The 26,021-nt window shown below is 39.7% G+C and overlaps 1 protein-coding gene across 2 annotated transcripts in view; it reads left to right on the top strand.

Annotated features, from left to right (window-relative positions):
* Window positions 1-15,432: 15,432 nt before the first annotated feature.
* LOC122798704 (zinc finger protein 260-like) overlaps window positions 15,433-26,021 on the top strand; it is a 141,659-nt gene continuing 131,070 nt past the window's right edge. For both annotated transcript variants that reach the window (XM_044067799.1, XM_044067800.1), the window contains exon 1: window positions 15,433-15,574. In XM_044067799.1, coding sequence (XP_043923734.1) covers window positions 15,563-15,574 — 12 coding nt within the window. In that variant the 5' untranslated portion in view covers window positions 15,433-15,562. The remainder of the gene's footprint in view (window positions 15,575-26,021) is intronic.

Here is a 26,021-nt window from a genome sequence, read left to right as displayed (position 1 = left end):
GCTCTTTGCCTTGGATCATGTCCTGTATTTGTATATCAGCTATTTGGTCCAAACAACCAAGGTGAAACAGCAAATAATGACCTCCAAGGAAATAGCGTAGTAAAGATTTATTTATCCGCTTTCGTCCACAAGACTTCATCAGAATACAAAAAGTAAAAAAATACCAGTCTTAAATAGTTAAAACATAATTAAGAAATATCACATCCTAAATTGGATAATGACTTTAACAATTAATGCTTAAAGCACCCAACACAGTTTTCACAATAAGTGAAAAGAAACACTGCCCTTGTCTTTGTTAATTCTCAATTTTCGATACTTCAAAAAACACTTAATGTTGATAAAATCATTAATACCAGGAGGGCAGTCAGATCTCAGCCTGATCTGCCAACTAGTTTCTCGCTGCATTAGGTGATTTTTAAAATCACCGTCTCTTAGGTCCTTATGACAGACCTCAAGAACAGAAAACAGAAACTTCTTGAAAGTTGGACATTTGATGGAATGTTTATATAGAGCATTGTTAACATCACCTTTTTTGATGCTATATAAATGTTCTCTTATCCGAACTTTCAATTGCCTGGTTGTCATACCAACATAGTAAGCAGTACATGACGAACATAGGGCAATGTATACAACACCTTGAGTGCAACAATTAACATAACCAGGAACTGTAAAAGTTCTGTCAAAGGAAGCCACGGTAACAAAAGGCCCAACAGAAATGTACCTGCACATGTTGCATTGATTACAACAATGCATTCCCCTCTTTCTCGTGAGGGCTACACTATCATGTGTAACCTTGGTGTCATTGTGTTCTAAAATCTTTTTAATATTAAAATCATTCCTTTGTACAAAAAATGGTTTATCCCCTAAGACACTAAAAATGTCTGAATTTCCTCTAATAACCCTCCAGTTCTTTGTCAACAGATTTTTAATACGATGACAATCAGAGCTCATACGTAATGAACATACCAAGTTGGCATTGGTGTGACTATTATTAATCTTCTCAGAGATCGAAAAAGCTTCTCCAGGGGTAATGTTTAACAAAGATGGAAAGTGCGTATCACGTTTACACAAAATTTCATCAGCAGTTTGCTCCAACTTTGTTTTGTCATACCCCCTCTCAACAAACAATGATTTAATAAATTGAAACTCAAGCTTTAAGTTGCTCAACTTAGAAGTCATGCGACAAGCCCTGATAAATTGCCCCCTTGGAATGTTATTAATTATATGTCTTGGATGCCCACTATGAAAGTGGAGGTACCCATTACTAAATGTCTTTTTCCTAAAAATCCGACTGTGAAATCTCTTATCTGTTTTGTCCCACTGTAAGCACACATCTAAAAAATTAACATTGAGCCCACTAGAGCCCCTTACAAATTGCAAATAATGAGACAAGGAATTCACTTCAACAATGAAAGTATCAACTTTGACTGAATCACCTTCCATAATAAAAATTAAATCATCGACAAAACGGGCATAGAACAATATGTTGTACTTTGTAGTCAATAAGGGAATAAATTGATGTTCCCACCAGGTTAAAACTAAATTTGCGTAAGCAGGTGCTGCAGGTGACCCCATGGCTACTCCTCTTTTTTGTCTATAATAGACCCCATCGAATAAAAAGAAATTGTTGAATAAAATAATTTCTAAGAATCTACAAACCAATGAAACACAACCATTGTTGAACTCAGATCCCATAGAACTTAACAAACTTCGCACTGCTTCAATCCCATCTAAATGTGGAATACTGGTAAACAAGGAAACAACGTCAATGGTAAATATGACATGTTGGTCCGGATCAAATAACGTGTTTGAAGAAAAAGAACAAAGTCTACCTAAGAAATGCCAGGAATCACGAAGATATGATGCTTCATTTACAATAATGGGTCCTAAAAAAGCATCAATAACAAGGGCCAATCCCTCAGTAACAGAATGCGGAGAAGACACAATTGGCCTAAAAGGTGGATGTGTCAATGACTTATGAGTTTTTGGTATCCCAAAAAGAACACCTATTCTAGGTTGTTCCACAACACAAAACTCATACATTTCATGACTAATGTCCCCAGTCATGAGTGCATCATATAATAATGTTTGAATTTGACGTTGACAGCGACGAATATTAAGTAATGAAACTACCTCATATTCTTCCTTATTGTTAAGAATATCATTCAACTCGTCCCTGTACATATCCTGCTTCATGACAACAATATTACCCCCCTTGTCGCTTTTCATGAACCTAAGAACCCTCGACAAGTCTCTTAGGTTCATTAAAGCTTTCCTATGATTTGGTGTCAAATTGTGATGATACCTAGATCTAGAATTCCCAGACCCAGAATTTAACATGTCGTAAACATCCTGCATACAAATTTCTTCAAAAACTCTGATAGTGTGCTGTAATGGGGGGGTGTAGCTAGAAGGCTTACTAAAAAACTTTTCACCATCAGATAAATTATGTAATAAATAAAATAAATTAAGTTTCCTTGTATATTGCTTGATGTCTATAACAGTACCAACGTAATCAGCAGGTGAACTTGAAACAAAATTCAAGCCCATTTTCAGAACAAAAATTTCATCATCTGAAAAAGAATAATCAGTTAAATTGATAACTCTAAAGCTGTCCGGTAACTTATCTAAGTCTCCTCCCCTGAGGATTGAGACCCCAAGAATGTCCGACTGCTTGTCAGAACAGTTTTGGTGCTGGTTTGATTCCTCCTGTTGAAAAAAGAGGAAACAGAGGCCGCAGGAACGCTAGTAACAGGACCGGTCTTAGTTTTAACTATTTTTGTCTCTTTGGAAATAGAAGGTGAAGCACCCTCAGCTGCAACAACCTGATTCTCGACAGGTGTAGTCAAGACCGGAGCGGTTGTCTCAACGGGTAGATTGTTATTAAAGTTGTTGTTGGGACCTTGTCCGACAGCTTTCACCGGTTGATTAACATGAGGACCTGAACGTTGTCTGGCATAGTTGACAGAAAAGCCAGAATTTACCACATTGGAAAATAAAGTTTTGTTATTACTAGTGTAACCCTGTGCCCTGTAAGTTCTATTGGGTTTGTTAGACCCCAAGAAATTAGTAAAAGCAGAGTTATCCTTATAAGAAGCGACATCACGTGCCAATTTCGATTGTTTCCTATTAATGTTGTCAGAGGAATACTGGTCTACATCAACAGTTACTTTGTCCAAAAACTCACCAAAATCCTGTTCGCCAAGTTGTTCTTTGAAGAATGTTTCAATACTAATAATTTCATTCATAAGAAGCTCTTTTTTGACCAAGTTATTGTCAATTAGCATCAAAAAAGGTGATGTTAACAATGCTCTATAAAATCTATATAAACATTCCATCAAATGTCCAACTTTCAAGAAGTTTCTGTTTTCTGTTCTTGAGGTCTGTCATAAGGACCTAAGAGACGGTGATTTTAAAAATCACCTAATGCAGCGAGAAACTAGTTGGCAGATCAGGCTGAGATCTGACTGCCCTCCTGGTATTAATGATTTTATCAACATTAAGTGTTTTTTGAAGTATCGAAAATTGAGAATTAACAAAGACAAGGGCAGTGTTTCTTTTCACTTATTGTGAAAACTGTGTTGGGTGCTTTAAGCATTAATTGTTAAAGTCATTATCCAATTTAGGATGTGACATTTCTTAATTATGTTTTAACTATTTAAGACTGGTATTTTTTTACTTTTTGTATTCTGATGAAGTCTTGTGGACGAAAGCGGATAAATAAATCTTTACTACGCTATTTCCTTGGAGGTCATTATTTGCTGTTTCACCTTGGTTGTTTGGACTGTTTTGTTATTTGCACTTTTTTGCTTCTATATCAGCTATTTGCCTTGTTTCATGTCCTGTACTTGTATGTCAGCTCTTTGCCTTGGATCATGTCCTGTATTTGTATATCAGCTCTTTGCCTTGGGTCATGTTCTGTATATCAACTCTTTGCCTTGGATCATGTCCTGTATTTGTGTATCAGCTCTTTGCCTTGGATCATGTCCTGTATTTGTATATCAGCTCTTTGCCTTGGATAATGTAATCTAATTTAATCTAATCATGTCCTTGTATTTGTATATCAGCTCTTTGCCTTGGATCATGTCCTGTATTTGTATGTCAGCTCTTTGCCTTGGATCATGTCCTGTATTTGTATATCAGCTCTGTTCCTTGGATCATGTCCTGTATTTGTATATCAGCTCTTTGCCTTGGATCATGTCCTGTATTTGTATATCAGCTCTTTGCCTTGGATCATGTCCTGTATTTGTATGTCAGCTCTTTGCCTTGGATCATGTCCTGTATTTGTATATCTGCTCTTTGCCTTGGATCATGTTCTGTATATCAACTCTTTACCTTGGATCATGTTCTGTAAATGAACTCTTTGCCTTGGATCATGTCCTGTATTTGTATATCAGCTCTTTGCCTTGGATCATGTCCTGTATTTGTATATCAGCTCTTTGCCTTGGATCATGTCCTGTATTTGTATATCAGCTCTTTGCCTTGGATCATGTCCTGTATTTGTATATCAGCTCTTTGCCTTGGATCATGTCCTGTATTTGTATATCAGCTCTTTGCCTTGGATCATGTCCTGTATTTGTATATCAGCTCTTTGCCTTGGATCATGTCCTGTATTTGTATATCAGCTCTTTGCCTTGGATCATGTCCTGTATTTGTATATCAGCTCTTTGCCTTGGATCATGTCTTGTATTTGTATGTCAGCTCTTTGCCTTGGATCATGTCCTGTATTTGTATGTCAGCTCTTTGCCTTGGATCATGTCCTGTATTTGTATATCAGCTCTTTGCCTTGGATCATGTCCTGTATTTGTATGTCAGCTCTTTGCCTTGGATCATGTCCTGTATTTGTATGTCAGCTCTTTGCCTTGGATCATGTCCTGTATTTGTATATCAGCTCTTTGCCTTGGATCATGTCCTGTATTTGTATATCAGCTCTTTGCCTTGGATAATGTAATCTAATTTAATCTAATCATGTCCTTGTATTTGTATATCAGCTCTTTGCCTTGGATCATGTCCTGTATTTGTATGTCAGCTCTTTGCCTTGGATCATGTCCTGTATTTGTATATCAGCTCTTTGCCTTGGATCATGTCCTGTATTTGTATATCAGCTCTTTGCCTTGGATCATGTCCTGTATTTGTATATCAGCTCTTTGCCTTGGATCATGTTCTGTATATCAGCTCTTTGCCTTGGATCATGTCCTGTATTTGTATATCAGCTCTTTGCCTTGGATCATGTCCTGTATTTGTATGTCAGCTCTTTGCCTTGGATCATGTCCTGTATTTGTATGTCAGCTCTTTGCCTTGGATCATGTCCTGTATTTGTATGTCAGCTCTTTGCCTTGGATCATGTCCTGTATTTGTATATCAGCTCTTTGCCTTGGATCATGTCCTGTATTTGTATATCAGCTCTTTGCCTTGGATCATGTCCTGTATTTGTATGTCAGCTCTTTGCCTTGGATCATGTCCTGTATTTGTATGTCAGCTCTTTGCCTTGGATCATGTCCTGTATTTGTATATCAGCTCTTTGCCTTGGATCATGTCCTGTATTTGTATATCAGCTCTTTGCCTTGGATCATGTAATCTAATTTAATCTAATCATGTCCTGTATTTGTATATCAGCTCTTTGCCTTGGATCATGTCCTGTATTTGTATGTCAGCTCTTTGCCTTGGATCATGTCCTGTATTTGTATATCAGCTCTTTGCCTTGGATCATGTCCTGTATTTGTATATCAGCTCTTTGCCTTGGATCATGTCCTGTATTTGTATATCAGCTCTTTGCCTTGGATCATGTTCTGTATATCAGCTCTTTGCCTTGGATCATGTCCTGTATTTGTATATCAGCTCTTTGCCTTGGATCATGTCCTGTATTTGTATGTCAGCTCTTTGCCTTGGATCATGTCCTGTATTTGTATGTCAGCTCTTTGCCTTGGATCATGTTCTGTATATCAGCTCTGTTCCTTGGATCATGTCCTGTATTTGTATATCACCTCTTTGCCTTGGATCATGCCCTGTATTTGTATATCAGCTCTTTGCCTTGGATCATGTCCTGTATTTGTATATCAGCTCTGTTCCTTGGATCATGTCTTGTATTTGTATATCAGCTCTTTGCCTTGGATCATGTCCTGTATTTGTATATCAGCTCTTTGCCTTGGATCATGTCCTGTATTTGTATGCCAGCTCTTTGTCTTGGATCATGTCCTGTATTTGTATATCTGCTCTTTGCCTTGGATCATGTTCTGTATATCAACTCTTTGCCTTGGATCATGTTCTGTATATCAACTCTTTGCCTTGGATCATGTCCTGTATTTGTATATCAGCTCTTTGCCTTGGATCATGTCCTGTATTTGTATATCAGCTCTTTGCCTTGGATCATGTCCTGTATTTGTATATCAGCTCTTTGCCTTGGATCATGTCCTGTATTTGTATATCAGCTCTTTGCCTTGGATCATGTCCTGTATTTGTATATCAGCTCTTTGCCTTGGATCATGTCCTGTATTTGTATATCAGCTCTTTGCCTTGGATCATGTCCTGTATTTGTATATCAGCTCTTTGCCTTGGATCATGTCCTGTATTTGTATATCAGCTCTTTGCCTTGGATCATGTCCTGTATTTGTATATCAGCTCTGCGTCTTGGATCATGTCTTGTATTTGTATGTCAGCTCTTTGCCTTGGATCATGTCCTGTATTTGTATGTCAGCTCTTTGCCTTGGATCATGTCCTGTATTTGTATATCAGCTCTTTGCCTTGGATCATGTCCTGTATTTGTATGTCAGCTCTTTGCCTTGGATCATGTCCTGTATTTGTATGTCAGCTCTTTGCCTTGGATCATGTCCTGTATTTGTATATCAGCTCTTTGCCTTGGATCATGTGCTGTATTTGTATATCAGCTCTGCGTCTTGGATCATGTCTTGTATTTGTATGTCAGCTCTTTGCCTTGGATCATGTCCTGTATTTGTATGTCAGATCTTTGCCTTGGATCATGTCCTGCATTTGTATATCAGCTCTTTGCCTTGGATCATGTCTTGTATTTGGATGTCAGCTCTGTGTTGTATTTGTATATCAGCTCTTTGCCTTGGATCATGTCCTGTATTTGTATATCAGCTCTTTGCCTTGGATCATGTCCTGTATTTGTATGTCAGTTCTTTGCCTTGGATCATGTGCAGTATTTGTATGTCAGCTCTTTACCTTGGATCATGTCCTGTATTTGTATGTCAGCTCTTTGTCTTGGATCATGTCCTGTATTTACATGTCAGCTCTTTGCCTTGGATCATGTCCTGTATTTGTATGTCAGCTCTTTGCCTTGGATCATGTCCTGTATTTGTATATCAGCTCTTTGCCTTGGATAATCTAATCTAATCTAATCTAATCTAATCTAATCTAATCTAATCTAATCTAATCTAATCATGTCCTGTATTTGTATATCAGTTCTGTGGCTTGGATCATGTCCTGTATTTGTATATCAGCTCTTTGCCTTGGATCATGTCCTGTATTTGTATATCAGCTCTTTGCCTTGGATCATGTCCTGTATTTGTATATCAGCTCTTTGCCTTGGATCATGTCCTGTATTTGTATATCAGCTCTTTGCCTTGGATCATGTCCTGTATTTGTATATCAGCTCTTTGCCTTGGATCATGTCCTGTATTTGTATGTCAGCTCTTTGCCTTGGATCATGTCCTGTATTTGTATGTCAGCTCTTTGCCTTGGATCATGTCCTGTATTTGTATATCAGCTCTTTGCCTTGGATCATGTCCTGTATTTGTATATCAGCTCTTTGCCTTGGATCATGTCCTGTATTTGTATATCAGCTCTTTGCCTTGGATCATGTCCTGTATTTGTATGTCAGCTCTTTGCCTTGGATCATGTCCTGTATTTGTATATCAGCTCTTTGCCTTGGATCATGTCCTGTATTTGTATATCAGCTCTTTGCCTTGGATCATGTCCTGTATTTGTATGTCAGCTCTTTGCCTTGGATCATGTCCTGTATTTGTATGTCAGCTCTTTGCCTTGGATCATGTCCTGTATTTGTATATCAGCTCTTTGCCTTGGATCATGTCCTGTATTTGTATATCAGCTCTTTGCCTTGGATCATGTCCTGTATTTGTATATCAGCTCTTTGCCTTGGATCATGTCCTGTATTTGTATGTCAGCTCTTTGCCTTGGATCATGTCCTGTATTTGTATATCAGCTCTTTGCCTTGGATCATGTCCTGTATTTGTATATCAGCTCTTTGCCTTGGATCATGTCCTGTATTTGTATGTCAGCTCTTTGCCTTGGATCATGTCCTGTATTTGTATGTCAGCTCTTTGCCTTGGATCATGTCCTGTATTTGTATATCAGCTCTTTGCCTTGGATCATGTCCTGTATTTGTATGTCAGCTCTTTGTCTTTTATTTGTATATCAGCTGTTTGCCTTGGATCATGTCCTGTATTTGTATATCAGCTCTTTGCCTTGGATCATGTCCTGTATTTGTATGTCAGCTCTTTGCCTTGGATCATGTCCTGTATTTGTATGTCAGCTCTTTGCCTTGGATCATGTCCTGTATTTGTATATCAGCTCTTTGCCTTGGATCATGTCCTGTATTTGTATGTCAGCTCTTTGCCTTGGATCATGTCCTGTATTTGTATGTCAGCTCTTTGCCTTGGATCATGTCCTGTATTTGTATATCAGCTCTTTGCCTTGGATCATGTTCTGTATATCAGCTCTTTGCCTTGGATCATGTCCTGTATTTGTATATCAGCTCTTTGCCTTGGATCATGTCCTGTATTTGTATATCAGCTCTTTGCCTTGGATCATGTCCTGTATTTGTATGTCAGCTCTTTGCCTTGGATCATGTCCTGTATTTGTATGTCAGCTCTTTGCCTTGGATCATGTCCTGTATTTGTATATCAGCTCTTTGCCTTGGGTCATGTTCTGTATATCAACTCTTTGCCTTGGATCATGTCCTGTATTTGTATATCAGCTCTTTGCCTTGGATCATGTCCTGTATTTGTATGTCAGCTCTTTGCCTTGGATCATGTCCTGTATTTGTATATCAGCTCTTTGCCTTGGATCATGTCCTGTATTTGTATATCAGCTCTTTGCCTTGGATCATGTTCTGTATATCAGCTCTTTGCCTTGGATCATGTCCTGTATTTGTATATCAGTTCTTTGCCTTGGATAATCTAATCTAATTTAATCTAATCATGTCCTTGTATTTGTATATCAGCTCTTTGCCTTGGATCATGTCCTGTATTTGTATATCAGCTCTTTGCCTTGGATCATGTCCTGTATTTGTATATCAGCTCTTTGCCTTGGATCATGTTCTGTATATCAGCTCTTTGCCTTGGATCATGTCCTGTATTTGTATGTCAGCTCTTTGCCTTGGATCATGCCCTGTATTTGTATATCTGCTCTCTGCCTTGGATCATGTTCTGTATATCAACTCTTTGCCCTGGATCATGTTCTGTATATGAACTCTTTGTCTTGGATCATGTCCTGTATTTGTATTTCAGCTCTTTGCCTTGGATCATGTCCTGTATTTGTATGTCAGCTCTTTGCCTTGGATCATGTCCTGTATTTGTATATCATCTCTTTGCCTTGGATCATGTCCTGTATTTGCTTTGCCCTGGATCATGTCCTGTATTTGTATATCAGCTCTTTGCCTTGGATCATGTCCTGTATTTGTATACCAGCTCTTTGCCTTGGATCATGTCCTGTATTTGTATGTTAGCTCTTTGCCTTGGATCATGTCCTGTATTTGTATATCAGCTCTTTGCCTTGGATCATGTCCTGTATTTGTATATCAGCTCTTTGCCTTGGATCATGTCCTGTATTTGTATGTCAGCTCTTTGCCTTGGATCATGTCCTGTATTTGTATGTCAGCTCTTTGCCTTGGATCATGTCCTGTATTTGTATACCAGCTCTTTGCCTTGGATCATGTCCTGTATTTGCTTTGCCTTGGATCATGTCCTGTATTTGTATATCAGCTCTTTGCCTTGGATCATGTCCTGTATTTGTATATCAGCTCTTTGCCTTGGATCATGTCCTGTATTTGTATGTCAGCTCTTTGCCTTGGATCATGTCCTGTATTTGTATATCAGCTCTTTGCCTTGGATCATGTCCTGTATTTGTATATCAGCTCTTTGCCTTGGATCATGTCTTGTATTTGTATGTCAGCTCTTTGCCTTGGATCATGTCCTGTATTTGTATGTCAGCTCTTTGCCTTGGATCATGTCCTGTATTTGTATATCAGCTCTTTGCCTTGGATCATGTCTTGTATTTGGATGTCAGCTCTGTGTTGTATTTGTATATCAGCTCTTTGCCTTGGATCATGTCCTGTATTTGTATATCAGCTCTTTGCCTTGGATCATGTCCTGTATTTGTATGTCAGCTCTTTGCCTTGGATCATGTCCTGTATTTGTATGTCAGCTCTTTGCCTTGGATCATGTCCTGTATTTGTATGTCAGCTCTTTGCCTTGGATCATGTCCTGTATGTCAGCTCTTTGCCTTGGATCATGTCCTGTATTTGTATATCAGCTCTTTGCCTTGGATCATGTCCTGTATTTGTATGTCAGCTCTTTGCCTTGGATCATGTCCTGTATTTGTATATCAGCTCTTTGCCTTGGATCATGTCCTGTATTTGTATATCAACTCTTTGCCTTGGATCATGTCCTGTATTTGTATATCAGCTCTTTGCCTTGGATCATGTCCTGTATTTGTATATCAGCTCTTTGCCTTGGATCATGTTCTGTATATCAACTCTTTGCCTTGGATCATGTCCTGTATTTGTATATCAGCTCTTTGCCTTGGATCATGTCCTGTATTTGTATATCAGCTCTTTGCCTTGGATCATGTCCTGTATTTGTATATCAGCTCTTTGCCTTGGATCATGTCCTGTATTTGTATATCAGCTCTTTGCCTTGGATCATGTCCTGTATTTGTATATCAGCTCTTTGCCTTGGATCATGTCCTGTATTTGTATATCAGCTCTTTGCCTTGGATAATCTAATCTAATCTAATCTAATCTAATCTAATCTAATCTAATCTAATCATGTCCTGTATTTGTATATCAGTTCTGTGGCTTGGATCATGTCCTGTATTTGTATATCAGCTCTTTGCCTTGGATCATGTCCTGTATTTGTATATCAGCTCTTTGCCTTGGATCATGTCCTGTATTTGTATATCAGCTCTTTGCCTTGGATCATGTCCTGTATTTGTATATCAGCTCTTTGCCTTGGATCATGTCCTGTATTTGTATATCAGCTCTTTGCCTTGGATCATGTCCTGTATTTGTATATCAGCTCTTTGCCTTGGATCATGTCCTGTATTTGTATGTCAGCTCTTTGCCTTGGATCATGTCCTGTATTTGTATATCAGCTCTTTGCCTTGGATCATGTTCTGTATATCAACTCTTTGCCTTGGATCATGTCCTGTATTTGTATATCAGCTCTTTGCCTTGGATCATGTCCTGTATTTGTATATCAGCTCTTTGCCTTGGATCATGTCCTGTATTTGTATGTCAGCTCTTTGCCTTGGATCATGTCCTGTATTTGTATATCAGCTCTTTGCCTTGGATCATGTCCTGTATTTGTATATCAGCTCTTTGCCTTGGATCATGTCCTGTATTTGTATGTCAGCTCTTTGCCTTGGATCATGTCCTGTATTTGTATGTCAGCTCTTTGCCTTGGATCATGTCCTGTATTTGTATATCAGCTCTTTGCCTTGGATCATGTCCTGTATTTGTATATCAGCTCTTTGCCTTGGATCATGTCCTGTATTTGTATATCAGCTCTTTGCCTTGGATCATGTCCTGTATTTGTATATCAGCTCTTTGCCTTGGATCATCTCCTGTATAGCTTCGACATTTACAGTATATTTTGTTCTCCTTGTTTTGCAAACTGATCAATACTCTACGTATCCTGTTAAGTATTGTATGTACTCTGTACTCTGTTATGCTCAACTTATTTGAACATGTTGAGCATGTTTTTCATCTTACTCTTAGATATATTGTAATTTCATAATTTTATTGATCATTTCTACCATGTTGTTTCTTCTTACTATTTAAATATTTGTAATGTTATGTTTTATTTTTGTTTGTTTTAGTTTTAGGTTTAAACTCTGACATATGTTTACTTTGTTACTTGTACTATTTGGAGCTTTTCTCCTCAATCCTCCACCAAAAAAGGGCTGCTGACCAGTCATACTAACCTGGTTAACAAATGTTAAATATATATTAGGTAATAAAATAAAAATAAGGGCAAGGCTTTACAGGAGCTTAAACATGTCTTTGTTTCTCCTGTGCCTAAGTTTCAAAGGAATTACTTTAATAAGTTGATCTTTGTTTGTAGTAAGTCCAGTCCCCCTCCCAGGGGTAAGAAAGGTAGTAAGCGGGCCCCTCCTGCTAAATCCACACAGACTCCTGATCACAGAAGTCTGCCTTTCCTGATAAACCAGGTGCTGACTGATCATCCTGTTCTTCATACCCACATTCCTCTTTCTCTTTCACTTCTTGTTTGGTGAAAGATTACTCAGGATTCCTGGGTTTTGTCCATTATCCACTAGGGTGCTTCATAGTCTGGAAATCCTTTCCTCCTTTCATGGGCATTCCTCAGTCCCCTCAGGAACAGTTGGTTTCTTTCCAGAAGTGCTCCATGATCTTTTGACACAGGGAACTATTCAAGAGGTTGCATTTTTGCAAAGGGTTTTACTCCAGACTGTTCTTGGTTACAAGGAAAGAAGGCACTTTTTGGTGACCTATTCTGGATATTTCTCACTTGAATATCTTTCTGTAGGTCACTTTCTTTCAGATGTTGTCCCTTCAGACTTTACACCCCGTGTTGCTCCCTAAGGCTTTACTAGTTTATATCGACCTGAAGGATTATTATCTTCATATCTCTATTCATTCCCTTTTCAGGAAGTTTTTACATTTCTCTGTTGTTTCCTGGCATTTTCAGTTCTCTGCTTTGCCCTTATGCCTCTTTACTTCACCAAGGGTTTCCACCAAATGCCTTGCTCCTTTGATTGTTTTTTGCAGACTAAGGGGGATACAGGTTTTCCCTTCTTAGACAATCTTCTTTTTTAGGCATCTTCTCCAGAGATTCTTCTGCAGCATCTGCACTTTGCCATTTCCCTTTTGCAATGCCTGGGGTTCATTGTAAATTTCCAAAAGTCCTTTCTGACTCCTCCTTTAGCTTCTAGATTTGAGGCTAAACCATTTTATAAAGGCATCCTTCATGTCAGACTTCCCAGGAAACTTGTCCCTCCTCTTTAGGATCTTAATTTTGTTTTGTAAAAATTGACCCATTGAGCCTGCAGCTTCAGCTTCCTTACAGTATTGTTCCTGGAATACTGTACGTTTGTTAGCCATTACTTCTGCCAGATGGGTTTCTGACCTAATGGCTTGTACTCTTCTTCTAGTGTTCCATAAGGACAGGGTTTTCCTGAATATTAACCCTTCTTTTATGCCCATAGTGGGGAATGAGCTGTCTCTTAATCAGTTTATTAATTTGCTCACTTTTCCCCTTCTCCACAGACTGCTACTGAGAAGGTGCTGCAGACTTTAAATGTGCATAGGCAACTCAGATTCTATTTGGACAAAAGTAAGACTTTTCATAAGTCTTATCATCACTTTGTTTCCTTCGATCCAAGATCCTTGGGATTATCTGTTTCCAAGCAAACTATTTATTCCTGGATTTCTAAAGCCATTTCTTTTTGTTATTCCTTTCATGGCAAGAGCCTTTGTTATTCTGTTAAGACTCATTCTACTACAGCAGTGGCTTTTTCTGGTACTTTGTTCAAGGGTTTGGATACTAACTGTATTCTTGAGGCAGCCACCTGGACTTCTGTCCATACATTTACCAAGCAGTATACGTTGGATGTGATATCCAGAGCTACAGCTGGCTTTGCTAAGGTCATCCTTCATGGGTTCCTAAAGAGCTCTGCTGGTCCTTCCTCCTCCTCCTTCTCGTCTTCCTAAGCTTTTGCACTCTCCCTAATGTAATGAATACTGCAACAGGGAAATGGATGGAATAGTACAGTTGTGTAAGATCTTACCATAATGGTAGATGTCCTTCTCTTCAGTGTTGCAGTATTTATTCCCTCCCTCCCGCCTCCCGCCGGTTCTTTTCTCCCCTGGATGTGCTTGATACCTCTCTACTCTTTGGACTGGCATTCTTACTGGGGCTCTTAGTTCTGAGGATGATATGTCCCATGTCACATTTATGCCCTATGCTATACATGGGGGAGTGTACATGTGACGTACGGTGTACCATAGGCAACCTAAAGGCTTTTGTACACTAGCCAGATGTTGTAAAGAATGCTGAAACAGTGAAGAAAAGGGCCTCTACCATTATGGTAAGATGTTATACAGCTGAACTTTATGGGGCATATAAGATGAATTATCTGCAACTTTTACAGAAGGAAGAGAAAGGTGCAGACAATATGGGACAAATAGTCCTGATATTTTGCTAGTGTGTTGTGTTTCTCTGATCAGTGGTAGAGGAAGGAAAAATGCACAGCACAGTAGCGCACCTGTCTGTTGTATTCCTTAGACATTTTATCATACACCTACACATGAGCCTGCCACAAAGGGAAGTGAACCTTTTTTTTTTTTTTGTATATAATACAGTGCAGTGCGAAGACTGAACAGAACTACTTGTGCACTTTTGTAATCTGCATCGACATTAAGACCCCCCCCGATACCTGTCAACACTGATCCTAATTTGATAAAGCATCTGAAACCGTGACAGCAGAGCTATTAAAATATAAGGCAAAGTGTATAGATAATAGCACACATGATAGGAATCTGAAGGAAAATGTAAATATTGAAAAAACAGAACGGCCAAAGCTGAAATAACTAAAGAAAAACACCACAAACAAGAACAGTTGTTTGTGAAGTGGATTTTAGTAGCACCAAAACACTATCATCTGGTACTTCAGCCTTTCTTTAAGGAAAATGTAATATACAGAATATGCACACCTCTCAACTGTCCCTGATTTTGACTCAAAAATTTGATCTGTTCCTCCTATTGTTTCCTAAAAACGTGCCATTTTGAAAGAAGAGATGCTAGAAAACACGTTTTAAATAATGACAATAATTATAGACTTGTTTTACGTCAGTAAATATACGTTAATTTACATTCTGTTATTCCATCAATTCCCCTAGTTAATAATAGTACTAACATTCTCAGAAGTATCTCTCTGATTATTTCTCGAGTTAGCTCCAGTTTTGGGGGTAAAATGCTGAGAGCTATGAATGTGCATAGATCTAAATTAAGTGCAGTGTACTTTCCTTAGCTGAGTGGGTTGAAAGTTTTTTGAACCTCCTCTCTCATTAATTATTTAAACAAATTCCTCCCACTACACATTTATCACAGTTGTATATCATGAATATTTATCACCAAACATGGTGCAGGGACTCATTTTAAAGATGAACAGGAAGTTAAGGGTCAAGTTCCTCCAAAGTTGTTGAAGGCAAACTTGCTACTTGTGCAGGCAGTTTCAGAAGTATCTAGATTTATGTGACTGTTTTTTCATTTGTTGGACTGTTAGTTCTCACAAACAGCACTTGGAGGCTGAACCAGGGATCATGATGTTAGAGGTAAGAACTTGTTTTCTGATATTCTGTGCTTGTAATTCAATATTCTTGAGAAACAGTTAAGTTTGTTTCTGTGAGAAATGCAGACAGCATTGATAGGGAAGTGGGTGCCTTTGTTATTGTTTTTTAGTTTGTTTTTTTTAATCTTCTAGCATGTTCTTTTATTTGTGAAATATGCAGTTTGTTCTGTTGGGTAGAACCAGGATTGTGAATGTGGCAAGGGATGTATAGTGTGCTGGGAGGTGTAGTACAGATGTCTCTATAATTAAATTATTTGGTTTAAAGAGGCAATATGAGCTACTCCATAAATAAAACTTTAAAATGAATTGTTTTCCAGTTATGGTAAGCCTGTATTCTTATTTGTTATCTTATTATGTTGCACTCTTGCAAGTTTACATTAACTGATTTATGTGTGTGTTTGTGTTAAATATAAAATAAACAAGTAATCTTTGTGGTATCCCCAAAGTCTCAAAACTACTCACTAAACAAGTATAATTGGTCCAAAAACAAAACAGTGTAAGAAACGTGTGTGTGTGTGGAAGATTTTCAGTCCATATATCTCTAGTTAATTACTGTATATTAATCAGATCAGACAATAGTAGTAGAAGTAGCGAACTTAAACTTGTCTTAAGTAAAAAAAAAAAAATAATAATAATAATAAAAAAATATATAATTGTACAGAATTACTAAGTATTCTAAAGTATTCCAAGCAAGGCAGGCAGTCTGTTTCCAGTCGAAAATTCTTTATTAAGTACGCAGACAAGCGATCCAAAGCAGAAATGCAAGCAACCTCCACCCCCCCCCCAACACAACCCAAATTACACATAGCCCACAGACTCAGTGTGCCAATAAACCACAGCCCATAAGGCAAAACAACATTCCCAACACATTAGTCATAGGTGACTCTATAGTCAGGCACACTGATGTCCCACTCACCAGGCTAAACAAGGAGAAGGTTACTGTCAGCTGCCTGTCGGGTGCCAGGATCTGCCACATAACCAACGCACTCAGGTCACTCCAAAACAAGTACAAACATAACTCTGTCATTGTCCATGTTGGTGTGAATGACCTGAAACGTACCTCCCTGGACTACATGAAAAGAGACATGGTAGAGCTCTCCGATCCTGTAGCCCAGGCAGGTATGACCCTAGCCCTGAGTAGCATCCTGCCATCGCCCAGAATGATACTGCAGTACAAGGACAAAATGAGTGATTTCAACAGTTGGCTAAGCTTTTGGTGTAATTCTAAGGGGATCCAGTATCTGTCTGCCTGGGATGACATGGTCGACAGACCACCATGCTTTCCCAGAGATGGCCTGCATCTGTCACCCCTGGGATTCTGGATACTGGCTAAGGGTCTTGCCATCCCTATAGAGCCTTTTTTAGGCAAGGTTTAAATGACAAATTCACCACCATAACAGGAACAGGCTAGCAAAAACTGAGGGTAATGCTACTCAATTTTAGAAGTCTACATCTCAAAATGCACTCACTCGAGGCACTCCTTAAAATGGAGAACATCGATATCTGTGCAGTGACTGAGACCTGGTTCAAGGCTCTAGAAAACACCCCTGCATTACTAGGCTATAACTCATGCCACACTTTTCGGCCATCTAACCTGGACCAGAATACCAAAGGCGGAGGTGTGTCCATATTCATTAAGGATATCCACGCCTCCAGGCTAGTTGCGCAGCATAATGCATCTGAGGTTATCCAAGTGCAACTAACTATGGGCAAAACTGCAATCCAAATTGTAGCTTGCTACAGATCCCCTACCATGCCCCAGGATTCCCACTCCTCTTTTCTTGATATACTGGAAAATATTAGGGTTCAACCAAAGACCCTAATAATGGGTGATTTCAACTACACCATTAACTGGGAAAACAACTCGTACTAACTCCTTCGCTCACCATTTTCTGGAATTCACAATGCCCTGGAGCAACTTATCCACACCCCCACCAGGGGCAACAGTATGCTAGACCTAGTCGTTACCAATATGAGTGACCGGTGTTCTACACCTGAAGTCATCTCCTTATTGGTCAGCTCAGACCATAAGCTAATCACCCTAGATATCTGCATCCCACCCCCACCCACCATTAATGAAACCACGGTAAAAAATTTCTCCAAAGCCAACTTCATACTTCTTAAGACAGAAGTGGCGAACTTCATGACACCCATGCAGATGGACAATACAGTTAACAACTGCTGAATCCTACACAAATGCACTCTATAAGCACTTACATGAGGGCATGGATCATGCTATCCCAAACAGAACCAAGACGCTATCCTCCAAAAAAAGGAAGCCAATCTGGTGGTCCCCTGCCATAAACAAACTCTACAACAGAAGGAAGAAACTGTTGCAAAAGAGAGTAAATTCCCATGAGTGGAGGAGCTCCCTGGTCAGCCTCAGTAAGAAGCTGAGATCCCTTATAAGATCTTGCAAAGCTAGCTACGAAAACAAAATCGCCACTTATTCTAAGGGCAACAACAAAGCATTCTATAGCTATGTCAAAACTCTCAATGGCAACACCTAGATCTGCTCTGAGTTACAGCACAACGACATGAAACTTACAGAACCAACTGATATTGCCAACATCCTGGCAGATAAGTTCAGTGCTAACTTTGCATTTTTCCTGTATAGATATGAGCCCTTTAGGGGGTGAGAGGAGGAGGTAGAGTACCTGTAATCACATCTATGCAGGTAAAAGCTGCACTGTCTAAAACCAAAAACACAGCATCCAAAGGACCGGACAACATCCCAGGCTGCATTTTACATGAACTTCAGAACGAACTGGCTCCCCACCTGAGCACCATGTTCAATCATAGTCTCATGTCAGGCTTTGTGCCCACTGAATGGCGCACAGCAACAGTTATCCCACTGCACAAAGGGGGAGCCACCAGTGATCAGGCTTTGTGCCCACTGAATGGCGCACAGCAACAGTTATCCCACTGCACAAAGGGGGAGCCACCAGTAATCCTGAAAACTATCACCCTATTAGCCTGACAAGCCTGGTCTGCTAGGCTATGGAATGTATCATCATGGAACTCATAAACAAAGACATTGGTAACCTTCAAACTCTGGACCCCACCCAGTTCAGGTTTGTGAAAGGCAGATCATGCCTTCTGACCCTGATCGACTTCTTTGAGGCAGTCACCAAAGCCATAGATGAGGGTAAGGTGGTTCACACATCCTATCTTGACCTCACCAATCAACACCATCCCCCATTCTAGAATTATAGCTAAACTATTAAACTAGGTATAAATCCCTATGTCACAAGATGGGTTGCCAACTGGCTCATTGACAGAACCCACACTGTAAAAGTTGCAGACTCCAAATCTGACTTCAAACCAGTGACAAGTGAAGTACCACAGGGTTCAGTCCTGGGACCTCTCCTGTTTGGTATCTAATTCTCTGAAGTACAGGCTAACACAGAAGGCCTCTGGCTAATGAAGTTCACAGATGACTGCAGACTAGGAGCCATAGCTGAGCCCCCAAATGATGTGGACATCCTACAAAAGGGCCTCAATGAGACAGATGCCTGGTGTCAGAGACATGGCCTCACGCTCAATGCCAAAAAGTGCATTGTCATCCCCTTTGGTAAAAACTCTGTACCCATGAACTACCACATAAACGGCAGTCTATGTAACGTCAAATGTGTGATAAGAGAACTTGGGACCCAGGTGGACAGTAGTCTCTCTTGGGACCCAGGTGGACAGTAGTCTCTCCTTTGATAATCACATCACCACAGTAGTCAGGAAATCCTTCTATGTGGCACACCTCATCACAAAAGGGTTCTCATACAGGAAAAAAGAGGTCATTGTTCCCCTCTACTCGGCACTCAGACCCATTATAGAGTACACCGCCTCTTTTGGAATGTACCTCACAAGACATCTGCAGCAGCTGGAAAGGCCACAGAAGTATCTCACAAAGAAGATTGCTGGCCTCAAACAGATGCCGTACACTGACTGTCTCAAAAAACTCCAGCTTTACTCTGTAGCATATTGCCTACTCCGAGGAGATCTCTGCCTAGCATATAAAGCTATGTTAAACCCAGAGCTGTCAGACATGGTACACCTAAAGAAATCCCAATCCTTCTGAGCTACACGCTCTAGGGACCTAAACCTTGTCACCACAATAAACAGGACATGCTGGAGGGATAGATTCCTGTCCCAGAGACTTCCCATACTCTGGAACAAGCTACTCATCTATGTCAAGCAAAGTTCCTCATTAGCAGTCTTGAAGAAAAATCTTGATGAGTGGATGGGAAATAGGAAATACACTCCAGGGATCACTTCTGTGGCTCTGCTCGACAGGGGCACAGGAAATTAACTTTCTTGGGTGGCGTAAGCCAGGGAACTTGTTGGCTAGGCTTCTTTGGGCCAGTAGCCTAGTACCTACCTATGAACAGGTTAACAGCTTCAGGTATCTGGGAGAGGCAGCTGAATTGAAGGGAAGTCTAAATGAGGAGGTCAAAACTAGTATTGAAGGGATGCAGCCAGGGGTAGCGTGTGACAGAAAAATACAAAAGAAGCTGAAAAGTATTGTGCTGTAGTCACTATTACTGTTTAGTACAGAAACCTAGACAGTAAAGGTTGAGCAACTGAGAAAACTAGAGGTGATGGAGATTTAAGTTCCTGGTTGGATGCACACTGAGGAACAGATGAAGAAATGAAAATATTAGAGCAGAAGATAAAGTAGGTTCAGTTGTCAAGAACATCAGATAGAACAGATTATTGTGGCTTGCACATGTAGGAAAGCAGAAGACAGTCTGGTGAAGATGATTTGGGACAGACAGGAAGAAAGCAAGAGGGAACAAAAGGCATTCAGGAAAGGGATGGCTAGCTTGATGAAAGTAGACCTGTGACAGTTGAGCATGACTGTTGAAGGTAGGAGACTGACACTGAATCAAGAAAGATGACAACATTTGATGTGATACCTGACCCTGTGTAGAAAAATAAAAAATAGGGGTTGATGATAAATAGGATTTCTGACCACATTTGGCTATCGTGGACCTACCTGGAGTACTGCAACCAGTAGATGATGCTCTGTTGTTCTTACCTGCTAAGGTGAACTTCCTTATAGGCTCATATTTGGAAAATCACTTCAGTAAACCATTAAAACTTTGTCACTGCAAGTCCAATGTTTTAGTACCCTTTATCAAGAAGAACCAAAGGTTGCAGCTCAGGGATGAATGTTTAGCTCACCATCCTTTAACAAAACCAGTTTTGGAGAGTAAAGGATGATCTTCGAAGGAGTGAGAGCTTATTCCATAGGTAAGAGGATCCTAGTTCTGTTAATATTCTGATGTAGTGTTAAGTCCATGGAGCAGGTGTTTCATGGTTTTACTAGTGTTTTGGACACAGTCAGTCAAGCAGGATAGGGCCTTTCATTACAAATTTGTAGGTTCTTACTGGACTGATGGCCTGTGTGACTGTGTAGAGCTTAGCTGTGCAACCTAGAGTGTTTACTGGGTGGATTTGCCACCCTATTCAGTGAGAGCCATGCTGCTTATCCCAGGAGTAAATTTGTTGCCACTCATTTAGTCGTGATTAGGTAGAAAATGTTGCAGTCTTTCTAGCTGGGTGTGGTGTTTTGTAGTAGTACATGTGCATTGTTGACTGAGGAATTAAGGGGGCATTATTACATCCTTAGATATGGAAGATATACCTTTGGTAATTCATTGGACAAGGTATGATTTCCTAACTGCAACTGATCCCTGGTGATTGAAGGATACATTATCGTCTATGAAAATGTTCATCTTAACTAGGGCTCCATTAATGTAGGGTAGACTTGTTTCCCAAATACAGTGATGCTACGTAAGCTTAAGGTAATGATCTCTATACCAAGTGCTGGTTCTTGCAACCCCAACTTAGAGGATATTAGTATCTTGTGGATGTTGTCTGTAATAGCACCCAGCTTACATTCATCTGCAGGCTTGGTTTATCATAGATCTCTGACCTTTGATTTCGCATCGGAGGCATGGGTGCAGAAGAGGACGGGAGAGGGTCTGAGGACAAAGTCCTGAGGGAGACAACTAGTGACAAGCCTTTTAGTTAAGATGGTCCAGACAACCCATGCTGGGTCAGTTTGATCAGAGAGCCAATTTGCAACCCAGTATGGGATATAGGGGTTTAACTTTGGACCATTGGGCTTGTGAGGAGTGCCAACATTGGGAATCCACATCCAAGGCTTTGAAAAGGTCCAAATAAGCAGTATAAACAGAATTACCTGTTTTACGGACATCTGCTTCTCTTTCACAATCACTCTGGTTAGTTTCCTAACCCCCCCCCCCTCTTAGTTTGTTTTCACAAATGCCATCTTAAAAATGAATTTTACCTAAACTGTGCACTTCAAAAAGGTAAAATAATTAAAAATAAAAATAAAAAGGTAGTAAAAAGTGTGTGGTATGATCATACTTTTCATCATACATTTTCATCAGCAGCAAGACAAAAGAGAACATCCTGTAATGAAGTTGTGAAGGGAGTTTTTAATGTCAGCTATTGTATCCAGCCTGTGTCTGGGTGACCCTTCCTGGGAGAGCTGTCACAGTTTGTATGCTGCTGCAGATGAAGAGGGAAGGCTACATCTGTTGTTTTGTAAGTGTATTGAGGGATCATTATAGATGGCAAGTGTAAAAGGAAAAACTTCAAAGACCAATGCATGTTAGGTTCAAGCAAGGCACCCTTTATTACTTGCAGCAAGGAGACAAAGCATGTAGGTACAAGATTTGTCTGTCTCTTCAATGATCAGTATGTTATTCTTATACAGTTCTCTTCATGTCACACAGAAAATGTTACTATTCTATTGCTGACGTAGTTGGACACAGCTTTCTGTATGTTTCACAGAAAATGTTACCAGACTTATTGCTGACATGGTTGGATTATTTGCTGTCTTGCAAAAACATTTTGAGAAAAACAACCTGGCCTTGGGCTTATTTTAGCCCACCTTAACTTTTCAATTCTTCAGTTATACAGTTCTAATACATGTGTTACATTTTATCTAGATTCAATGTACATTTCTAGCTTTAGTACAAGTAATGCTGACTATGGTTTATACTTTCAAGCATTTATTGTTTTCTTTATCAAAGCTTCTAGCAGCTGCATATTTTCTCATGGTATAAGCAGAAATGAAATATCTCTTTGTTAAGTTTCCTGACATTAGCATAAATGAAATGTCTCTTGTTACGTTTGTAATAGCTGTGCAGATTCATGCAGTGTGAACAGAATAAATGTATTAACCCTTTTAAACCTCGAATGCACTAAGCATGCATATTAATGTTATATATTTTTCTAACATTTCCCCCCTTTTAATACATTTATTCTACTTTCAGGATAAGCATAAACATTTTTTTCTTCCCCTAACCTCTTCCTGCTCAGGATTTGCAGTTGAGAGTCATTTAATTTAAGCTCATGAAAACATTTACAGTTTTTTAGCCATTCTTCAAGTTCAGCATCTTGGTATAAGGTTTCTGTAACTGAAATGTCTATAAAAGTTTTAATCAGTCTTTTTATGCAGGGGATGCAGCAGCACACACATACCACCAGTAGGATTATTCCTACACAGATGACAATCAGAATGTTCATCGGGATGCTGCCCCAACCCCCAAACAATTTCTGGAAAAAGTCTGTCAATGGATTTGGTCATGGCTGACACCTGCTGAATCACCTCAAGATGATTGTCTATCTCGTGTTTGTGGTCAGGAATATACGAATAGCACTCCTCCTGGATTAAAGTGCACGTACCTTCTCTCACCGCTAGGGTGAAGTCAAGAGCCATGAGATTTTGAAGCACCACCGTTCTCATGGCAGTCAGTTCATCAGTCACCAATTCTAGGGCAGAAAAGGTTGCATTACTCATTATTTCGAGAAGCTTAGATAATTTTCTCAGTTCCCAGATTGATTTCGTTGCTCCATATGCTGGCAGTACACCTGCCCATGATATAACAGTATCACTCTAATCCATGTGTGTCAGTCCATTGCCCACAGCATGATGGTTTTTCCAGCACGCATTGATTTGCCCCACTGGATTGACAGACTTCTTGATTTCTCGAACATTTCGAATTTTCCCTTGAGGTAAAACTGCTGTGTTTCGTATGGCCGGAACCAGGTACCCCAAAAAACAACTGCCGGACCAATTCTCAGGTAGCCATTTATATGCTTTTCTACTGCATATAAAGTAACAATCTTCTACTTTAGTAGTAACTTTACTATACCCTGACTCTGCATGAAACATTTTTTTGTCAATTATGGACAGTTGCTTATAGAGGTCAGCATTATGTTTTACTTCACCAATTGTCCTATGCATCAGTTCAACAAATTAATCATATGTCGTGTTGCAATAGGATCCAATGTTATCAGGTTTAGTGTAGCATCTATAGGGAACAGTTGCATTGCAATTGCTCCAACCCACCTTGACTGTATCATTCTTATAAAAACACACAGTTCCCTTCTGTCGAATAGACAGGTGCAATGCTACTTTATCTTGTGATATGACATCTGATGCATCATGAATTAGGTTTTCCCAGGTCTTGTTGGCTCCTAGGGGAACTGAAGTTAACAGTAACCCCCATATGCTGTTGGTAAAGCTGTGCAAATCCAGCAATTCGAAACATTGAAGGTTTCAGCATACACATATTTGATTGCTTGGTAAGTGTTAAAGTTTGGGTGCCACTCTGCACGCTTGTTCAGTTCAATTTGTGTGGCTGAGAAAAGGAATGGCCACAACAAAAAGAGTATTGTCACTAGTACAGTCAACAGGATGGTTATGCAATACTTTTGTGGAAATGGTTGTTCTGCATTTCTGTTTTCTCCGGCTCTTCCAAGTAGGTGTATTTGGATCTTACTGGATTCCGTCATTCTACTTTGGACACGTGCTCTTACTCTCTGCCCTAATAGGACCTTCAGCACCGATGGTTTCTTCACTGGGGTTGAGACGGATCAGTCCTATTGATCTGACCCCACTTTGTAGCCAGACTTTGTGCTGAGGGCCCCGATGGAGAGGCAAGATTTTTGTCCAACTCAAAGTTCTTAACCAGCTTGCAGTGCATCAGGTGTATCCACGAAGCTCGTTCTGCTATCTTGACTGCAGTGGGTGTCGAAAGAAGCACCTGGAAGGGACCTTCCCACCTTGGCAAAGCCCAATTTTTTCGTTTGATAATTTTGATTCACACCCAGTCTCCTGGTGTCACTGCCACTTCTGATGTTTCGGTTTGTTTTCTATCTGAAACAGAATTTGACTGCAACAGATGTTTAGAACTCAACAACTTTTTCATATATTCAGCTAGTGTAAAATCAGCTTCCTGGTCTGATGACATGAGAAGTTTCCACTGGGGTGTATAATAAGCCCTACCAAATAGTTTTTCAAAAGGAGTCAATCCTTTTGCTGTAGGGGCAGTTCTCATGCTCGACAGTGCCAGGGGTAAACAATACAACCAAGTTTTTCCTGTCTCCGCTATTAATTTTCTCAACTTGATTTTTAGTATACCATTATGCCTTTCAACTAACCCTGCAGATTGCGGATGGTATGCACAATGATTTTTTAAAGAAATACCAAAATGCTTACTCAACTGCTGTATGGTTTGATTTACAAAGTGTGTACCATTGTCACTGTAGATTCTTTTCGGAATACCAAACCTAGGAATGATTTCCTTGACAAGTACTTTTGCCACCGTAGCTGCATCTGGATTTTTGGTTGGAAAGGCTTCCACCCATCTGGAAAACATATCTACAATGACATGACAATACTTATTTTCACATTTGTTCAATTCTATGAAATCCATACAGATAGTGTGAAACGGATATGGTGGTGTGGGGTAACTCCCTTGCTTGGGCTTTATCGCCCCCTGTGCATGATGTTTGTTACAAATCTGACACATCAAACAAAATTTTTTAGAGTAGTTTGTAAATCCGTACGTTGTGAATACTTGGTTCACCAGCTGTACCATCCCCCTGTTGAGACATGGCACTGCCCATGGCTCAACAATGCTGCATAGCGAAACAAATTAGCGGTTTTCCTTGTCTAGAGATGTACAGCCCCTTTTTGAGGATTGCTCCTCGTTTTATCCATCGCTGTTTTTCAGCTTGCATAGTGAGTGTCTGCATTGTTTTTAACATATCTAGATCTAAAGTTTCAGAGGGTTGTAATTCCTCATTTAAAAGAAATACTTCTGTGGCTGCTTGTTTTGCAGCTGTATCAGCTCTCGCATTACCTTTTGAAATTCTATAGTGTTGCTTGGTGTGAGCTGTGCATTTACAAATGGTTACTTTCTAAGGTAACTGAATAGATTCTAAAAGATCTAAAATAAACTGCGCATGATTTATAGGTTTGCCAGTAGATGTTATCATTCCCCGGTTTTTCCACTGTTGCGCAATAACATGTACAGTAGAAAAAGCGTACTGGCTATCAGTAAAAATGTTTACACATTTACCCTTTGCTAAGGTACATGCCCATGTCA

This window comes from Protopterus annectens, chromosome 3.part1, assembly GCF_019279795.1.
Source record: "Protopterus annectens isolate FY-2018-M chromosome 3.part1, PAN1.0, whole genome shotgun sequence".
NCBI lineage: Eukaryota > Metazoa > Chordata > Ceratodontiformes > Protopteridae > Protopterus > Protopterus annectens.
The sequence above is the reverse complement of the archived record's forward strand: the minus strand, read 5'-3'. Positions and strand labels throughout refer to the sequence as shown.